This window comes from Herpailurus yagouaroundi, unplaced genomic scaffold, assembly GCF_014898765.1.
Source record: "Herpailurus yagouaroundi ecotype Mexico unplaced genomic scaffold, PumYag 159, whole genome shotgun sequence".
NCBI classification, from domain to species: Eukaryota; Metazoa; Chordata; class Mammalia; order Carnivora; family Felidae; genus Herpailurus; species Herpailurus yagouaroundi.
In genome coordinates, this window is record NW_024412400.1 from 27,026,912 (window position 1) to 27,045,636 (window position 18,725).

Here is an 18,725-nt window from a genome sequence, read left to right on the forward strand (position 1 = left end):
GGAGGGATGATGAAAAGTCCAAATGCCAAATAAAATGTGAAAAGGTGCTATAAATCCTAATTATTAAAAGCCATGACAACAGATCTGACTGAATGAAGCAAACCAAAGGGGGAAAAAAAAAAGATTCATGGCTAGGTTTCTTTGGAGTAACTGCTGCCAGGCAGACTGAAATCTAAACATTCTGGCACAGTCTCCCAATCTGTGTCGGCCATGTTTGCTTAGGGTTAAGACAGTAACATTCACAGGGAAAAGTGCTGTCGGCTGAGTGGCACCTGCGGAAGGAGTGCGCATGTCTGTGTGTCCTGCCAGCACAGTCATCACACAACACAATCTGCCAACAGCTCTTTGTTAATTTACATGGATCTCAATAGGTACACTGCTGTACAGCCATCCTCTGCTGAAACAATTTTAAAGAAAACTGGCGGGGCGCCTGGGTGGCGCAGTCGGTTAAGCGTCCGACTTCAGCCAGGTCACGATCTCGCGGTCCGTGAGTTCGAGCCCCGCGTCGGGCTCTGGGCTGATGGCTCAGAGCCTGAAGCCTGTTTCCGATTCTGTGTCTCCCTCTCTCTCTGCCCCTCCCCCATTCATGCTCTGTCTCTCTCTGTTCCAAAAATAAATAAACGTTGAAAAAAATAAATAAATAAAGAAAACTGGCAGGTGGTCGTTTGTTAAAGACAATATATAATATGTCCTAGACGAAAGCTGCCCACATCTGTTCGGTGAATGTGTTAAAAATAATACACATTTTTAAGTGCAAAGGCAAAACAAAATTATAAGCAAACAATAAAACAATAAAGTCCTAGATGATCCAACGTACAACCTTTTCTTCTTCAGCTACCCAATGGCCATACCTTACAATCCACTTACCTGTAAGAACCCGCTCATTCTGCTTTCTTCCTGTGAGATCCACCCCCTCTGCCTGCCATGCCCTTCTCAACCACCCTGCTTTGGCTGGCTAACTCACATCTGGTCTCACCTCCTCCAGGCCTTGTTCCCTACCCCTGCAAGCTGGCTCCAGCTGTCCCTGCTGCTTTATCTTTAAAATCTCTTACCTTGTATGTGTTTAATCTGTGGGCAACTACAATTTGTAAGAAGTGAGGAAATTCTTAAGTAAAACCAGCCAGTATTTTCTTTTCAAATGATAAGCAAGTCATCTGACTAAAAGCAGCACTCCATTTCCCATCAACATCAGACAATTTAATGCCAAGTAAACATGCTGACAACGTTTGCGTTTTCTTTGATGAAGAACATTCACATTCTAAAAATCAGCCAGCCAGACTTGTGCTTTTCATAGTTGAAACAGAAGATGTAGCCAATAATTAGGTTATTCAAACAGATTCCAGCCTGGGATGAGCCGCAAGTTCAAAGTTGCCTTCTGACCTTTTGACAGAAAGTAAAATATGCAGACACCGTTTTTCTGAAATTAACTACATGTGACAGATTTGGGCTGGAAACACAGTTTTATTTATTTCATGTGCTTAAAAAAAAAGGTAGTACTATCTAATAGGTCCTCAGTTGATCCAAACTACACTGGCAAGGTAGGGTTAAATTACCCTAGTGCACTAAATGCAGTTTAAAAAAACACAAAAGATCGATACCTGCTTTGCAGAGGTTGAATCTTAGGAGACTTTGGCAGCTTAGAAGCCTCAATTGCAAGAAGCTGGACGGCACCATTGTCAGACGCAATGGCTAAGTAGTGGGACCCCTGGCAGAATGTAAGTGTCTTGACACGTCCTCCAACTCGGCTATATGTAAGAATAGATCTGCACAAAAGAAAACAGATTACATTTCTGCAAGGGCCACAAGAGCATTTATTAATGCTGATATTAAATAAATATCCACATGGCTATCAGCCAACGAAAGTACTACTTTGAGGTCTGTTTCACCTCCTTGCTCTCATAACTGAAGAATCCCTCTCAAAAACACTGGCACAAAATCACCTTTTCTTCTCATATTTTTAAATGGCCATCCCCACACACTTCCCTCCTATCACATAAGGCCCGCCCATCCTCCTCTCACTCTGGAGCTCCCATACTTGACTGTCCTCATCTAGTTCTCCTGCCACTCTTGCAATACCTTAAACCCTACTCTTGCACCCTTCAGTAATTCTGTAATTCCTAGGAGGCAGCCTGACACAGCAGGAAATGGCTTTGGGATCAAAGACCTGAATTTCTCTATTTACTACCCATATGACTTGGTCAAGCCACTTGCCTGCTTTGTGTCTCAGTTTACTCATCCACAAAACAGGACTGCCCTAACTTTTCTACTTGGAACACAGTGAAGCTCAAATAATATATAAATCATAAAACACTCATAAATGTAAAGTATTGTAATATTCAGTTTCTCCCACACACGTGCTGACCTCTCAAGCTGTCTACTCTCCTTTCTCAAATTCACTGCCAAACTTCTTGAATACATCATTTACACAGGGTGTTTCCCACTATCACCAATTCCTTCCTTCAGTACCTCCGTACCCGCTTCATAAGGCACATATACCTACCTCTAAGGGGCCATACTCCTAAAAGTTCACAAGCCCCTAATTCATCAAATGTATTCATCTCTGTCTTTTCTGTTTATTTCATTTTATAATACAAGCTAATACATATTACAAAAAAATTATTAAAATACAGAAAAGAGGCACCTGGGTGGCTCCGTCAGTAAAGCGTCCAACTCTTGGTTTCGGTGCAGGTCATGATCTCACGATTTATGAGATCGAGCCCCACATCAGGCTCTGCGCTGACAGTGCGGAGCCTGCTTAGGATTCTTTCTCCATTTCTCTGCCCCTTCCCCACACTTTTTTTTTCTCTCTCTCAAAATAAATTTTTTTTAATACAAAAAAGAATACAGAAAAGTAAAAACATTTGTAATTCTACCACTCAGAGAGAGGCACTACTAACCTTTTGTTACATATCCTTTTAAAGGGTTTTTTTTCTATGCATACTACAATATATTCATATTTGCTTCTTAAATAAATATGGAATATGTTGTATTTTTTTATTAATTAATCTCTAGTTCACTTATTCACAGCTTTGTTGTGAGAAAATACCATAAAGTATAATATTTGAAAGGAAATAATTCAGTGATTTTCAATATATTACAGAATTCTACAGATGATCAGTATCTAATTCTGCAACATTTTCATCATTCCTAAGGAAATCCACGTCACACCCATCAGCATTCACTCCTCATTTTCCTCTCCCACCAGCCCCTGGAAACAAATTTGCTTAAATTTGCTATGGGTTTGCCTATTCTGGAGATTCCATATGAATGTAGTCCTATATTACATGGCCTTTCGTATCTGGCTTCTTTCACTTAACATAGAGTTTTCAAAGTTCACCCATTCCTTTTTACAGCCAACTATTATTCCGTTGTATGGAATACCACATTTTGTGTATCCATTATCTGCTGATGAACATTTGTGTTGTTTCTGCCTTTTACCTACTATGAATAATGCTGCTATAAACATTTCCACATAAATGTCTGGACATACTTCTCAAACATAGTGCCTACAGGACCCCAACCGGTATGGTAAATGAGTAAAGAGAGCCAAGGACTAGCTGGGAGAGAAAAAAATTCCAGCATTACTCAGTCTCTTGCATTTGCTTGCTTGCTTGCTCTCTCTCCCTCTTTTTTGATACTGAGATATAATTTACCTATCATAAAATTCACTCTTTTAAGACTGACAGTATAGTCACTAAGTTTTATAACTGTTACCATTACCTAATCCCCAAAAAACCCCATACGTATCAGCAGTCATTCCCCATGCTCTATACCCCAGCTCCTGGCAACTGTAAACCATCCGTGACTTACAATTTTTTTCCTTTATGATGGTGTGAAATCAACAGGCATTCAGTTGAAACCATACTTCAAACTTTGAATTTGATCTTTTTCTTGCTAGTGACATGCAGTACGATTTTCTCATGATGCTGACCAGTGGCAGGAAAGCCACAACTCCCAGGCTGCCAGGTAACCATGAGGATAAAAAAACCAATATACTCGGGCACCTGGGTGGCTCAGTCAGTTGAGCATCTGACTCTTGATTTCAGCTCAGCTCATGGTCTCATGGTTCATGGGATCGAGCCCTGCATTGGGCTCTGCGATGATGACACTAATCCTGCTTGGGATTCTCTCTCTCCTCTCTCTCTGCCCCTCTCCACCTCAAAATAAACAAACATTAAAAAAGACCTGATACACTTACAACCATTATGAACCCCTACAACCGTTCTGTTGGTCTTTCAGTATTCAATAAATTACATGAGATTATTCAACACGGTATTATCAAATAGGCTTTATGTTAAAATGATTTTGCCTAACTGTAGGCTAATGTAAGTGTTCTAATTCTAAGCACATTTAAGGTATGCAAGGCTATGATGTTTGGCAGGTTAGGGATATTGAATGCATTTTTGACTTAGGATATTTTCAAGTTATGATGGCTTTATCAAAACATGACCCCATCATAAACTGAGGAAGGTCTGTACTAATCTTTCTGTCTCTGTGGATTTGCCTAAATTTGCCAAAATTTCATTTAAGTCGAATAATACAATACGCTCGCTGACCTGTGGATCAGGCTTCTTTCCCTTAGCATAATGTTTTTGCAAGGTTATCCATGTTGTGGCATGTGCCAGCATTTCATTCCTCTTTATGGCTAAATAACACTCCATTGTATGGATACGCCACATTTGTTTATCCATTCAACAGCTTATAGACATTGTGGCTTGCACTTTTTGGCCATTATGAATAATGCTGCTGCAAACATGTATGTTCAAATTTTCATGTGAACAAGTGTTTTCAACTGTCTTGGGTTTATGCCTACGAGTGGAATTGAGGGGTCATTAGGTAACTCTATGTTTAACATTTGAGGAACTGTCAAACTGATTTCCAGTTACCTCACCATTTTACATTCCTACCAAAATGTATGAAGGTACCAATTTCTCCACATCCTCTCTAGCACTTGTTATTGTCTTTGATTATAGCCCTTCTAGAGGGTGTGAAGTGGCATCTCACTGTGGTTCTGCTGTGCATTTCCCTAGTGACTAATCATGTGGAGCAGCTTTCTGTATACATATGGGTCCTATCTGGAGAAACATCTATTTGAATCCTTTATTTTTTAATTGTCCTTTTATTGTTGAGTTAAAAGAGTTCTTTGTATATTCTCTGTATTTATATTTACAAGTATTTCTCTCATTCTGTGGTTTGTCTTTTACTTTCTTGACAGTGTCCTTTGAAGCACAAATGTTTGTAATTTTGATGAAGTCTCTTTTTTTTTATTTTGGTCACTTGTGCTTTTGAAGTCATTTTTTAGAAACTCCTGCCTAATCGAAGGTCATGAATAGTTACATGCATACATTTTACAGGTTAGCTCTTATATTTAGGTCTATGATCCCTTTTGAAAAATTCACGGAAATTCATCCTTTTGCATATGGATAACCAGAACCATTTGTTCATGCTATTCTTTCCTCCATAGAACTGTCCTGGCATCCTTGACAAAAAACAATGATCATAAATGTATTTTTGCAGGTCAGTTCTGTTCCACTGATTTTTATATTTACCTTTATGTAATACTATCCTGACTAATGTAGCTTTGTAGCAAATCTCCAAGTCTGAGTTTTCCAACTTGGTTCTTTCAAGAGTATTTTGGCTATTTAAATCATCTGCATTACTTTATGAATTTTAGAATCAGGGTGTCAATTTCTGCAAAAAGTAAAAAAAAAAGACAACTGAAAATTTCACAGGGATTGCATTGAATCTGTAGATCAATTTGAGGAGGATTGCTAAATAATGTTAAGTATCCCATTATTCCATTAAATGAACATAGGCTGTCTTTCCATTTATTTAGATCTTCTATAATTTCTTTCAGTGATGTTTTATGGTCTTCAGTATACTATAGTTTTCAGTACTTTTTTGATAAATTTATTCCCATTCTTTTTGATGCTATTGTAAATGGAATTCTTTTCTTAATTTCACCTTTGGATCAATCATTGTTAGCACAAAGAAATGCAGTTGGTTTTTGTATATACAAATACAGCATCATCTTGTATTTTGCAACTTTGCTGAACTCATTTGTTCTATTAAGTTTTTCTTTTTATTGCTTAAGATGGTCTATAAACAAGATTATGCTGTCCGCAAATCCAGATAGTTTTACTTTTTCCTTTCCGATCTGTATGCCTTTCATTTCTTTTCCTTTTCTAATTGCTCTAAAAGCTCCAGTATGGTGCTGGATGGAAGTGGCAAGAACAGACATCCTTATTTGGTTCCTCATCTTAAGCAGAAAGCTTTCAGTCTTTCACCATTAAGTTTGATGTCAGCTGTGGTCATCTGTAACTAGTTTGTTGAATTGTTTTTAATCATAAAAGGGGGTTAGATTTTGTTAAATGCTTTCTGTTAAGATGATCGACATCTTCATCCTTTGTTCTATTAATAGGATATATTCCTAAATTGATTTTTGTAGGTTGCACAAGGCTTGCAGTCTTGGGATACGCTGAACTTAGTCATGTTATATAATCATTTTAATATGCTGGATTCAGTTTACTAGTATTTAGTTTAGCATTTTTATGCTTCTATTAACTATGGGTCTTGGTCTGTTGTTTTCTTGTGACGTAATTGTCTGGTTATGGCATGAGGATAGTACTGGCCTTATCGAATGAGTTAGCAAATGTTCCCTCATCTGTTTTTTGGAAGAGTTTTTGAAAGATGGGTGTTATTTCATTAAGTGTTTGGTAGAATTCACTATGAAACTGTATCCTCCTGGGCTTTTCTTTGTGGGAATTTTTTTTTAAATAACTAATTAAATATTTTATTATAAGTCTATTCAGATTTTCTATTTCTTTTTTTTAACTTGTTTTATTTATTTTTTAAATTTACATCCAAATTAGTTAGCATATAGTGCAACAATGATTTCAGGAGTAGATTCCTTAGTGCCCCTTACCCATTTAGTCCATCTCCCCTCCCACAGCCCCTCCAGTAACTCTCAATTTGTTCTCCATATTTATGAGTCTCTTCTGTTTTGTTTCCCTCCCTGTTTTATATTATTTGTGTTTCCCTTCCCTTATGTTCATCTGTTTTGTCTCTTAAAGTCCTCATATGAGTGAAGTCATATGATTTTTGTCTTTCTCTGACTCATTTCACTTAGCGTAATACCCTCCAGTTCCACCCATGTTGTTGCAGATGGCAAGATTTCATTATTTTTGATTACTGAGTAATACTTCATTATATATATACATACGTATATATATATATATATATATACATGTATATATATATACATGTATACGTATGTATATATATACACACACACACACCACATCTTTATCCATTCATCGTTGATGGACACTTGGGCTCTTTCCATACTTTGGCTATTGTTGATAGTGCTGCTATATACATGGGGGTGCATATGTCCCTGTGAAACAGCACACCTGTATCCCTCGGATAAATGCCTAGTAGTGCAATTGCTGGGTCGTAGGGTAGTTCTATTTTAGTTTTTTGAGGAACTTCCATACTGTTTTCCAGAGTGGCTGCACCAGCTTGCTTTCCCACAGATTTTCTATTTCTTATTTCTTAAGTCATTTTTGGCAGCTTGTGTCTCTCTAGGAATTTATCCATTTCATCTAGGTTATCGAATTTGTTGACATACAATTATTCACAGTATTCCATTCATAATTCCTTTTATTGTCACATCAGTAGTAATGTCTCCTCTTTCATTCCTAATTTTAGTAATTTGAGTCCTCTCTCTTTTTTATATTAGTTACTGTAGAAGTTAGTTTTCATCTTTCCAAAGAACCTTTGCTTTTGTTCATTTTTCTCCTTCATTCTTCTATTTTCTATTTATTTCCTCTTTAGTATTTCCTTCCTTCTACTTGTTTTGGGTTTCCTTTGCTCTTTTAACTAGTTTCCTAAGGTTAAGGCTAAGTTATTGATTTGAGATCTTTCTTCTTTTGTGGGTTCCTGGGTGGCTCAATCAGTTAAGCATCCAACTCTTGATTTTGGCTCATGTCATGATCTCATGGTTCATGGGATCAAGCCCCGTATGGTGCTCCATACTGACAGCATGGATACTGCTTGGGATTCTCTCTCTCCCTCTCCCTCCCTCCCTCCCTCTCTCTCTCTCTCTCTCTCTCTCTCTCTCCTTCTCCCCAAAGCTTGTGCACTCTTGCACTCTCTCAAAATAAACTATTAAAAAAAAAATCTTTCTTTTTACATATAGATTTTACAGCTATAAATTTCTCTCTGAACACTCCTTTAGCTGCATTCCGTAAGTTTTGAATGTTGTATTTTCATCTTCATTCATTTAAAGTATTCTCTAACTTCCTTTTGAATCACTGGTTATTTAGCCATATGGTGTTTAATCTCCACATATTTGTCAATTTCTCAAATTCCTTTCTGTTACTGGTATCTAGTTTCATCCCTCTGTGGTTAAAGAACATATATGTTGGTATGTTTCTATCCTTTTAAATCACTGAGACTTGTTTTACGGCCTTATATATGGCTTGATCTGAAAAGTGTTCCACATGGACTTGAAAAGAATTTGTATTCTGCTACTGCTGGGTAGAGTATTCTATTAAAATCTGTTAGATCCGATTAGTTTATGTTGTTGATCAAGTCTTCTATTTTCTTTGCTGATCTTATACCTACTTGTTCTATCTGTCTATATCTACCTATATTGAAAGCAGAGTACTAAAGTCTCAACTACTGTGGAATTATCTTACTTTTCCCTTCAATTCTGTCAGCTTTTGCTTCATTTGGGGGATCCATTATCAGGTGCATGTGTTTGCAATTGTTTTGTTTTCCTGATGCACTAACCCTTTAACCATAATAAAATGTCCTTGTTTATCTACAGTAGCAATTTTTGTCTAAGGTTTATTTTTTCCAATATTAATATTGCTGTTCCAGCCCTCTTTTAGGTACTGTTTGTATGGTACACCCCCTTTAGTCCTTTTAATTTCAACTAATTCGTGTCTTTGGATCTAAAGTATAGCTCTTGTACATGGGTCATAGCAACATTTTTCTAGATAGGTCTCCTGAAGCAAGGGAAACAAAAGCAAAAATAAACTATGGGGACTACATTAAAAAGAAAAAAAAAGAAAAAAAAAAAAAAAAAGCACCTGCACAGCAAAAGAAACAATCAACAAAACTAAAAGGCAACCTCAGGAATGGGAAAAGATATTTTAAAATGACATATCCAATAAAGGGTTAGTATCCAAAATATATAAAGAACTTACACAACTCAACATACAAAAAAAACAAATAATGGGCAGAAGACATGAATAGACATTTTACCAAAGAAGATATACAGATGGCCAAAAGACACATGAAAAGATGCTCAACATCACTCATCACCAGGGAAATACGGATCAAAACCACTAAGAGATACCACCTCACACCAGTCAGAATGCCTAAAATCAAAAACAAAAGAAACATCAAGTGTTGGTGAAGATGTGGAAAAAAAGGAACCCACATACACTGTTGGTGAGAATACAAACTGGTGCAGCCACTGTGGAAAACAGTATGGAGGTCCCTCAAAAAATTAAAAATAGAACTACCCCTATGGTCCAGGAATTGCGCTACTGGGTATTTATCCAAAGAATATGAAAATACTAATACAAAAAGATATATGCAGCCCCATTTTTACTGTAGCATTATTTATAATAGCTAAAATATAGAAGTAGCCCAAGTGTCCATTGATAGATGAATGGATAAAGATGTGGTAAATACACACAGTGGAAATACTACTCAATTCAAAGAATAAACTCTTCCAGAGAAGGACAATTGCCGTACAATTTCATTCATATCTGCAACTTAAGAAACAAAATAAAAAAAGGAGACAAACCAAAAACAGATTCTTAACTATAGAGAACTGATGGTTACAAGAGGGGAGGTGGGTAGAGAGATGGGTGAAATATGCTGAAGGGGATTAAAGTACACTTAGAATGAGCACTAAAATAATGTATAAAACTGCTGAATCACTGTAGTGTGCACCTAAAACTGATATAACACTGTATGTTAACCGTACTGGAATTAAAATGCTTTAAAATGAAAAAATAAATAAAAATAAAGTGTGTCTCTTGTAGACAGCACATAGTCATTTCAGGTTTTTTTCATACTTTCTGCCAAATCTGCCTTTTGATTACATTTATATGATTGTGAATAAGGCAGGATTTATGTCTGACATTTTGCTATTTGTTTTCTGTCTTACAGGTTTTGTTGTTATTCTTGTTGTATTCCTCCATTACTGCTATCTTGTGTGCTAAAAATATATTTTCTTTTTTTTTTTTTTCCAACGTTTATTTATTTTGGGGACAGAGAGAGACAGAGCATGAACGGGGGAGGGGCAGAGAGAGAGGGAGACACAGAATCGGAAACAGGCTCCAGGCTCTGAGCCATCAGCCCAGAGCCTGACGCGGGGCTCGAACTCACGGACCGCGAGATTGTGACCTGGCTGAAGTCAGACGCTTAACCGGCTGCGCCACCCAGGGGCCCCTAAAAATATATTTTCTAGTATACCGTTTTAATTCCCTTGTTTCTTATATAACATGTTTTTGACAAGTTTTTTTCCCAGTGGTTTCCCTGGGAAATACATGTGACATCTAAAGATGATCAGATTAATACTAATTTCATTAATACATAATAACTTTGCTCTAATATCTCTCTGTTCCCCCCTCCCTCTTCTGTACTATTATTGTCACACAAACTCTGTATATACCACAAGCCCATAAACACAGTTTTATTATTATTTATGTGGTCATCTTTTAAATAAGACAGCAGGTTAAAAAAGAATTACAAAAATAATTTGTACTTGTATATTTATTTATAAATAGTATTTACCGTTATCAATGTTCTTTATTTCTTCATGTGGATTCAACTTACTGTCTTATGCCCTTTTCTTTCAGCACAAAAAACACCTTTTAGTATTTCATTTAGGGAATAGCTCCTAGCAGTAAGTTCCCTATTTTTATTTACCTTGGAATGTCTTAATTTGTCCTTTGTTTTTGAAGGGCAATTTTGCTGGATATAGAATTATCAGCTAACAGTCTTCTTCTTTCAACACTTTCAATATGTCATCCCACTGACTTCCAGTCTCCATCATTTCTGATGAAATGTCAGCTGTTAATCTTATTGAGGGTCCCTCATATGTGATAAGTCAGTTTTCTCTCACTGCTTTCAAGATGCTGTCTTTCAATAGTATACTTATCATGTGTCTAATATGGCTCTCTTTCATTTTCATCACACTTGGAGTTCACTGACCTTCTTAACTGTGTAGATTAATGTTTTCCACCAAATCTGGGGAATGCTTAGCCATGTGTCTTCAAATATTCTTTCTGCTCCTTTTTCTCTCTCCTTGCCTTCTAGGACCCCTCCTATGTCTATGTTGGCATTCTGCAGGCCTCTGGGGCTCTGTTCATTTTTCCTTATTCTTTTTTAGATCCTCTGATTAGATCATGTCAACTGATCTATCCTCAAGTCCCTGATTTTTTCTCTTGCCAGCTGAAATCTGTTCATCCTCTCATGTGACTTGAACTTCATTTATTTCCTAATTTTAGTTATACTTTTCAACTCCAGAATTTCTATTGATCACTTCTCTTCTACCTTCTCATTGATATGTATATTTGGTGAGAGATTTGTCTTACTTTGAATTCTTTAGACACGGTTTAATTCTTTGAACATATTTTTAATAGCTAATTTAAAATCTTTGTCTAACAAGTCTGATATCTAAGATTACTGAGAAATAGTTTCCACTGACTGTGTTTTCCTGTGTATAGACCATACTTTCCTGTTTCTTTTCCTGACTTGCAATTTTTTGTTCAAAACTAGATATTCGGGGTGCCTAGGTGGCTCAGTCGGTGAAGTCGGACTCGTGATTTCTGCTCAGGTCATGATCTCACGGTTCCTGGGTTTGAGCCCCACGCTGGGTTCTGGGCTGACAGTGCAGAGTCTGCTTGGATTCTCTCTCTCCTTCTCTCTCTGCCTTTCCCCTGCTTGTGAAGGTGTGCACTCTCTCTCTCTCAAAATAAATAAACATTGAAAAAAAAACTAGATAATCTAATTGACATGTAAACTTTGGAAATAATATTCCAAAGTTATTTATTTAGTGACTTTCCTGGACTAATTCTATAAAGTCTGTATCTTTTTCAAGTGTAGCCACTAAAGTCTTTGTTGGGTTAACTTAGTGGTCAGCTAATGACTGGACAGACATTTCCCTTCATGCCTTAAAACAGTAAGTGTTCTAGCCTTTGCTGAGGCTCTCTGTGTTTGTGCACACCTTCCACAAAGAGGGTTACAACTCTGCCTTATCCTTCGTTTCCTGCTTGTACAGAGTCTCAAGGTCAGCTAGAGGCGAGAACTCAGGGGCTTCTCAGTTCTTTCTTGGGCATGTGGACAACCCTACACATGCATGTGGGTATGAACTTTTCAAAGCCCCCTACAGACATCTCATTCCCTAATTCTTCCTTTTAAGTTTTTTGTTGGCCCCTTACAACTGGTAATGCCACCTCGGGCCACTGCAGTGTTAAACAAATAGCATTGATAATTTCAACAAATGTGCTGTGGGCATAGTTTTTCTCAAAGAACAAGATGAGCCCAGTGAAATAAAGACAGACCCTAAGAATGGAGCTTCCAACAAGCTGGCAGAAAGGTCAAAGAGTGACAATTCCTCAGAGATGGGGCTTTTAGCCATTATGACCCCTCCAAGCACAATGAAGCTTCTGGTTTTCATGGCTACCATAGCTGTTGAACTGTGAACTTCAAAATTACTGCAAAGCTTGATATAGGGTTGGGCGGCTATTAGTTTTCAAAGCTACTGCACTGCTTGGTAAAAGGGGATAAAATTAGGGAACACATGGCTGAGTGTTCTGAGAATCAGCTGATTTTCGCGAATAACACTCTTCAGACTCTTGCAGGACCTTTAATTTCTAGAGCTCTGGAAATGTTGATTTTGACAGTATCTACCAGTGTTCTATTTTTATGAAGGAACAGATTTTTAGAAATCCTTACTTTGTCATTCCAAAAACAGAAACCCTACATGGGTTCTTAAACCTACTTCTTAAACATATTTTCTCACACGATATATCAATATATTTCATCAAAAAATTCATTTCCACATCAGTTTTGTTTTTGCACCATCACTTATTTATCCAATTTAACCCCTACTGCTGAACCTCTAGTTTGTTTCTAATTTTTTTTTTTTTTTTACTGTTATAAAGAAAGCACTCTGAACAGCCTTAAAACTAAATCTCTGAATTCATTCTTAGTTATTTTCTTAGGATATGGACATCATAAAGCCTTGAAATATATATATTGTCAAAAGCCCTCCATGGATGATGGATATATCAACTGCATTCCACCAAAGGGCACTCACTATATGAGAATGCCCAATCGTGCCAGTTGGTTTTATTACATTTCAGAGTCGCCTCTAAGTTCCTTTCTTAAAACTTTCTTCTAGGGGTGCCTGGGTGGCTCAGTCAGTTGAGCGTTCCACTTTGGCTCAGGTCATGATCTCAAGGTCTGTGAGCTCGAGCCCTGTTGTCGGGCTCTGTGCTGACAGCTCAGAGCCTGGAGCCTGCTTCGGATGCTGTGTCTCCCTCTCTCTCTGCCCCTCCCCCACTCATGCTCTGTCTCTCTCTCAGAAATAAACATTAAAAAACAAACAAACAACTTTCTTCTATTGCAGTCTGATGTAACTTGATTGGCTTCTTTTCTCTCCTTTTCTGACCATTCTCTTCCTGTCTCTGAAATTCGACTGGCAAAGATTAAGGCCTCTGGCATCCTCAGGGCTTTTATAGGCCTTTATGCTCCCTTTCTTCAGACTAGCCATACCACTCAAACACGTCAACCTCCAAACACTATCAGTGACTCTATATGTTACCCTAACACTGATAACTTCCTTGCACACCTCTCATATTGTATCAACTTTTCATTAAGACAGAACTCCACTGAGATGTTTTATCATCACATTCAACAAGTACCAAATTCTTCAACCTCCCCCAAAATTGAGAAGTTAAATGAGCCAAAAATAGGGTAGTACAAGAAGGATATGGAAAATAATTTCAAATACTATAAAGGATTAAGTTTTTTAAAAATCTATGTGAAAGGTTAAAAACAACAAATCTCACAAACTAGTCCCCAAGGGACACACCAAAAGAGCCTAGATCCAGGTGACCTAAATCACCATTCATAATTCAGTGAGAAAGTCAGGACTGGGAAGTGGGTGGTCAGCCAACATAATGCATAGGGGAAAATCCTCAGTAGTCAGAATGTACTAGTAACATTTCCTAAAAAAAAAAAAAAAAAAAACAACTTTTCCTAAGAAAAAAGAGGTTTGTTTCTCTTTCCCAGCCACCAGCTGTTCCCCACTTGGATCTGACAATAATAATGGCCTGCCTCTTCCCTAATCCAGGTCATGAAGGCATGTGATGAGGGCAACACATTCTGTTCCCTTCCCTTCCTCCCCACCCTGGAATGAAGCACCCCCAAGCCAAGGCCTACTACACTCCACAAATAAGACAGCAGGTGTTACAGCAAAGCAAGAGAGCAGCTGCATTCAGAGGAAATCCAATCTCTAATTATCATACTTCCCAAAGACTATACAGTCAGCTAAACTGCCACATTTTCGGGGGTACCACTTTCTGAAATGTGACACTTGGATACTACTCCCTAAAATATGACACTGGAATACAGAAGGCATGGCTCAGTAATAAAAATCATTTGGGAATTAACAAATGAGACTTTTGCAAAGTTAACCAATGATTCCAATTTCTTACTTGAGAGGTTTACACATGTCAAACGAACTTCCCCTCCTCATAAAATGGGCAATGAGGGACACTTGGATGGCTCAGTTGGTTGGGCGTCCGACTTCAGCTCAGGTCATGACCTCACGGTCCGTGAGTTTGAGCCCCGCATCAGGCTTTGTGCTGACAGCTCAGAACCTGGAGCCTGTTTCAGATTCTGTGTCTCCCTCTCTCTCTCTGCCCCTCCCCGGCTCATGCTCTGTCTCTCTCAAAAATAAATAAACATTAAAAAAAAATATTTTTTAAAGGGGGCAATGAATTCAACTGATGATGATATAACAAAGATCATTTGAAAAATAATTATCAGAAGAGATATTTAACATACTAACAAAAATGCTAATAATGGTGGAAAAAAAATTTTTTAAATGATTGTAGGCAGGGGGAAGGCAGGGGTTTTCCACAAAGGACATTCTGGTATGATAGCTACATGCCATGAGACTGGTTTAAGTTACAGAGTGTATGTTTTTATTGGAACTCATGAAATGGTTCACTTGAGATCTGTGTATTTCATAGCATATGAATTTATGGCAAACAAAAAAAAGAACTATAAACACAGACTGAACTCTAGCTAACGATATATAAATTGAAGTGTTTAGAGGAAGTGTACCGATATCTGCAAATTATTTTGAAATACATTTTAAAAAGATGAATTGAGAGGAGGATGGATAATTACATGACAACAAATATAGTAAAATTACAGAATCTGTGAGACAAGAATATGAATGTTCTCTGTGAAACTTTTTAACTTTTCTTACAGGTTTGAAATTTCCTAATAAAATGTTGACAAAAAATTGCTAAATGGAACCTGGGTTCTGGGATTCTGTTATTGGTTTTTGATTTATGTTCCGACCAATGCAATGCCAAGAAAGAATGAACATGAAAAACAATTAAGCATAGAGTAAAAATGCAGAGCTCTTTTAAAAAAATAAACACCACAAAACTGTATCACATTGTTCATTAAAGAGACAACTTTTGGGGTGTCTGGGTGGCTCAGCTGGTTGAGTGTCGACTCTGGATTTTGGCTCAGGTCATGATCTCATGGTCCCTGAGACAGAGCCCCCTGTGCTGACAGCACAGAGCCTGCCTGGGATTCTCTCTCACCCTCTCTGTCCCTCCCCCAGTCACGCGCATGCTCACTCGCTCGCTCGCTCTCTCTCTCTTAAAATGAATAAACTTAAAAAAAAAAGGTCAACTTTTGACTTATTTTAGTTATCAAAGATACTCTGTTTGATGATTTTGTGGTTAACTGCAGTTGCCGAACTGATAACATGAAAAGCACCAGAGATCTCTTTTTTCCACATGAAATTCAATTTTGACATCTAGTAGCTTTCTTTTCAGACCTAGACCAAACTAGGAACAGAACAAATATGAGTATGGTAAGAGTGACGGGGATGGGGAAATGGAGGGCTGGCAGACAGACTGCACAGCAAGTAGGGACACAACTACAAAAATGTACGAATCTAAATCACACTTATCAAAATCACATCAGCACAAACAGTTTTAGGGATTTCAAAGTCATACCTAAACTCCATCTTGACCATAACAGCAGGGCAATGGTACACTGAGTGTTTTCCTTCCATGGCTAGCCATTCCATCATCTTTCACTTTTCTCTTCCTCATATTCCATCTAACCCATTTAGCAAAATTCGGGCTCTACCATCAAAATCTATCCCAAATCCGATCATTTCCCACTACCCACTACCTCCACCTCTTCTTGAATTACTATCATAGCCTCTAACTGCTTCAGTATTCTCAATACAGGAGCCACAGCAGTTCTGTTGAAATTTAACTCAGACCACGTTTCTCCTCTGCCTGGAACCCTCCAAAGGCTCCCATCTCATTCAGAGTAAAAGTCAAGAGTCCTTTACAATAGCCTACGAGGCCCTATATAATCTGGCCCCTCTCCCTCCTCCCTCTTGGCTCACTCTGCGCCAGCCACACAGACCTTTCTGCTGTTCCTCAAAACGTGCCAAACCATCTTTCTACCTCAGGGCCTTTGAAATCTCTCTTTCCTCTGCCTGGAATGCTCTTCCCGGAGAGATCCACACAACTCTTTCCTCCACCTGTTTCAGGTCTTTCCTCAAACGACATCATCTCTGGGAGGCAGTCTCCAATCAATTTATTTAAAATTCTACTCTACCCCACCCCCTACTCTATTCCCTACCTGTCTTCCCTCCTTTATTTTTCTCTAATAACATTTTTTACCATGTAACATACTATATATTCTGCTTTTTATACTATTTATTGTTTGTCACCTCTCACGAGAAGGAAAGCCCCATAGAGCAGGTATTTGTGCCCCTTTATCACTGCTATATATCCCTGGTTCCTAAAGCACCTGTCAGAGTGAGCACTCAATAAATATTTGTTGATTAAATAAATGGATTCTCCTCCCAAGCACGTATTACCTGGTAGTGGTGGTCTTCCCCTCCATCTTTTGACTATTCCAAATTTTCACTGTGCCATCATTTGAACACGTTGCAAAAAGGGAATGTTCATCAGAGACTCTAATTCGATTTACAGCAGATTTGTGTTCATGAAGATGTGCAACTAGCAGCCCTTTAGGACGCCACCCTAAGGAAAAGCAAAAGAGTATGTCTTGAACTATAGTTTACAAATACTATACTTCTCTCACCTCCCAGCTACAGTCACCAACAACCAGCATGAAACCAATCATAAGAACTAAACAAAGGGTTCCAAGAGCTAGCCAATACAGAGTGGCCTACTAGGCCACGACAGATACTTTTATATACTGAGTAAGACATCCAAGATAGCAATGAAGTGTTGCTCAAAGAGCCTGAGAGTGACTGTACCTGGGGCCCTTCTCTAGTATCTGAAAAGGAACAATAGTCACTCACTACCTGGGAAAACCCTGACTACTTGCTCAACAGGCAGATAATGCTACCCTAATTTACAGAAATTGGGTGCTAGGGAGGCAACCTGGTTCTTATAGTCTCAAAGACCCAGACCCATCATAATATAATGTGTGGCCTTGAGGTACTTATTTAAACTATCTGAGCTTCAATTTCCTCAAATGTAAAATGAGGGAATTATTACTGAACCCAAAGGATGGATATGGACAAGCGAGATGTATAAAGTATCTAATATTGTGTCCCACATCCACAGTAAACACCCAAATGTTGATGTCTTCTCTACTTGCAATCACTTATTGTATGATATCAACATGTTAGTATAAATAGTATTATTAATTATAGCCCATGGACTTTCCAGTACTTTATGACATCTATGCACATGTTTTATTATGTATATTTTTGTGTATAATGTTTCTTCTAATAAATTATAGATTTGTTGAGGCCAGAGACCATGTCATATCCATTCTGAATCATTCACTGTATCTAGCATAGGTTCTTGCATATAAACAAATGTCTTCAATGTTTGAAGAGTAAACTTTTATATTTAGTTTAACATTTAATATTTAATATTAATCAATTTTAAAATAAAACAGAAAGCTATATTAAAGATCATCCTGTATTGGGGGGGTGCCTGGGTGGCTCAGGTGGTTGAGCATCCAACTCTTGATTTTGGCTCAGGTCATGATCCTAAAGTTGTGGGATTGAGCCCCATGTCGGGGTCTGTGCTGAGCATGGAGTCTGCTTAAGATATTCTCTCTCTCTCTCTCTCTCTCTCTCTCTCTCTCTCTCTCTCTCTCTTTCTCTCGCTCTCTCATTGTCTCCCTCTCTCTGCCCCTGCCCCTCTCCCCCGCTTGCACTCGCTCTCTCTCTAAAAAGAAAATAATAATAATAAAAGTAAATAAATAAAAGATCATCCTGTTTTGGGATTCAGCACAGTGCCTAATTAAGTAATACCAGTATCATTTTAGGATAAAATTATTTCTTTTTTACAAGAAAACAAAAATGAAAGCAAGACCCCTGCCAAACCTGGCTAATTCTAAGATAAAAAAAATATGTTTACCCTTGGACCTCTAGCTCA

General features: G+C 37.9%; 1 protein-coding gene across 2 annotated transcripts in view; it reads right to left on the minus strand.

Annotated features, from left to right (window-relative positions):
* PIK3R4 (phosphoinositide-3-kinase regulatory subunit 4) overlaps positions 1-18,725 on the minus strand; it is a 79,031-nt gene that overhangs the window by 10,402 nt on the left and 49,904 nt on the right. For both annotated transcript variants that reach the window (XM_040480170.1, XM_040480169.1), the window contains 2 exons: positions 17,183-17,348; positions 1,599-1,763 (listed from right to left, as the gene is read on the minus strand). In XM_040480170.1, the coding sequence (XP_040336104.1) occupies positions 1,599-1,763; positions 17,183-17,348 (331 nt within the window). The remainder of the gene's footprint in view (positions 1-1,598; positions 1,764-17,182; positions 17,349-18,725) is intronic.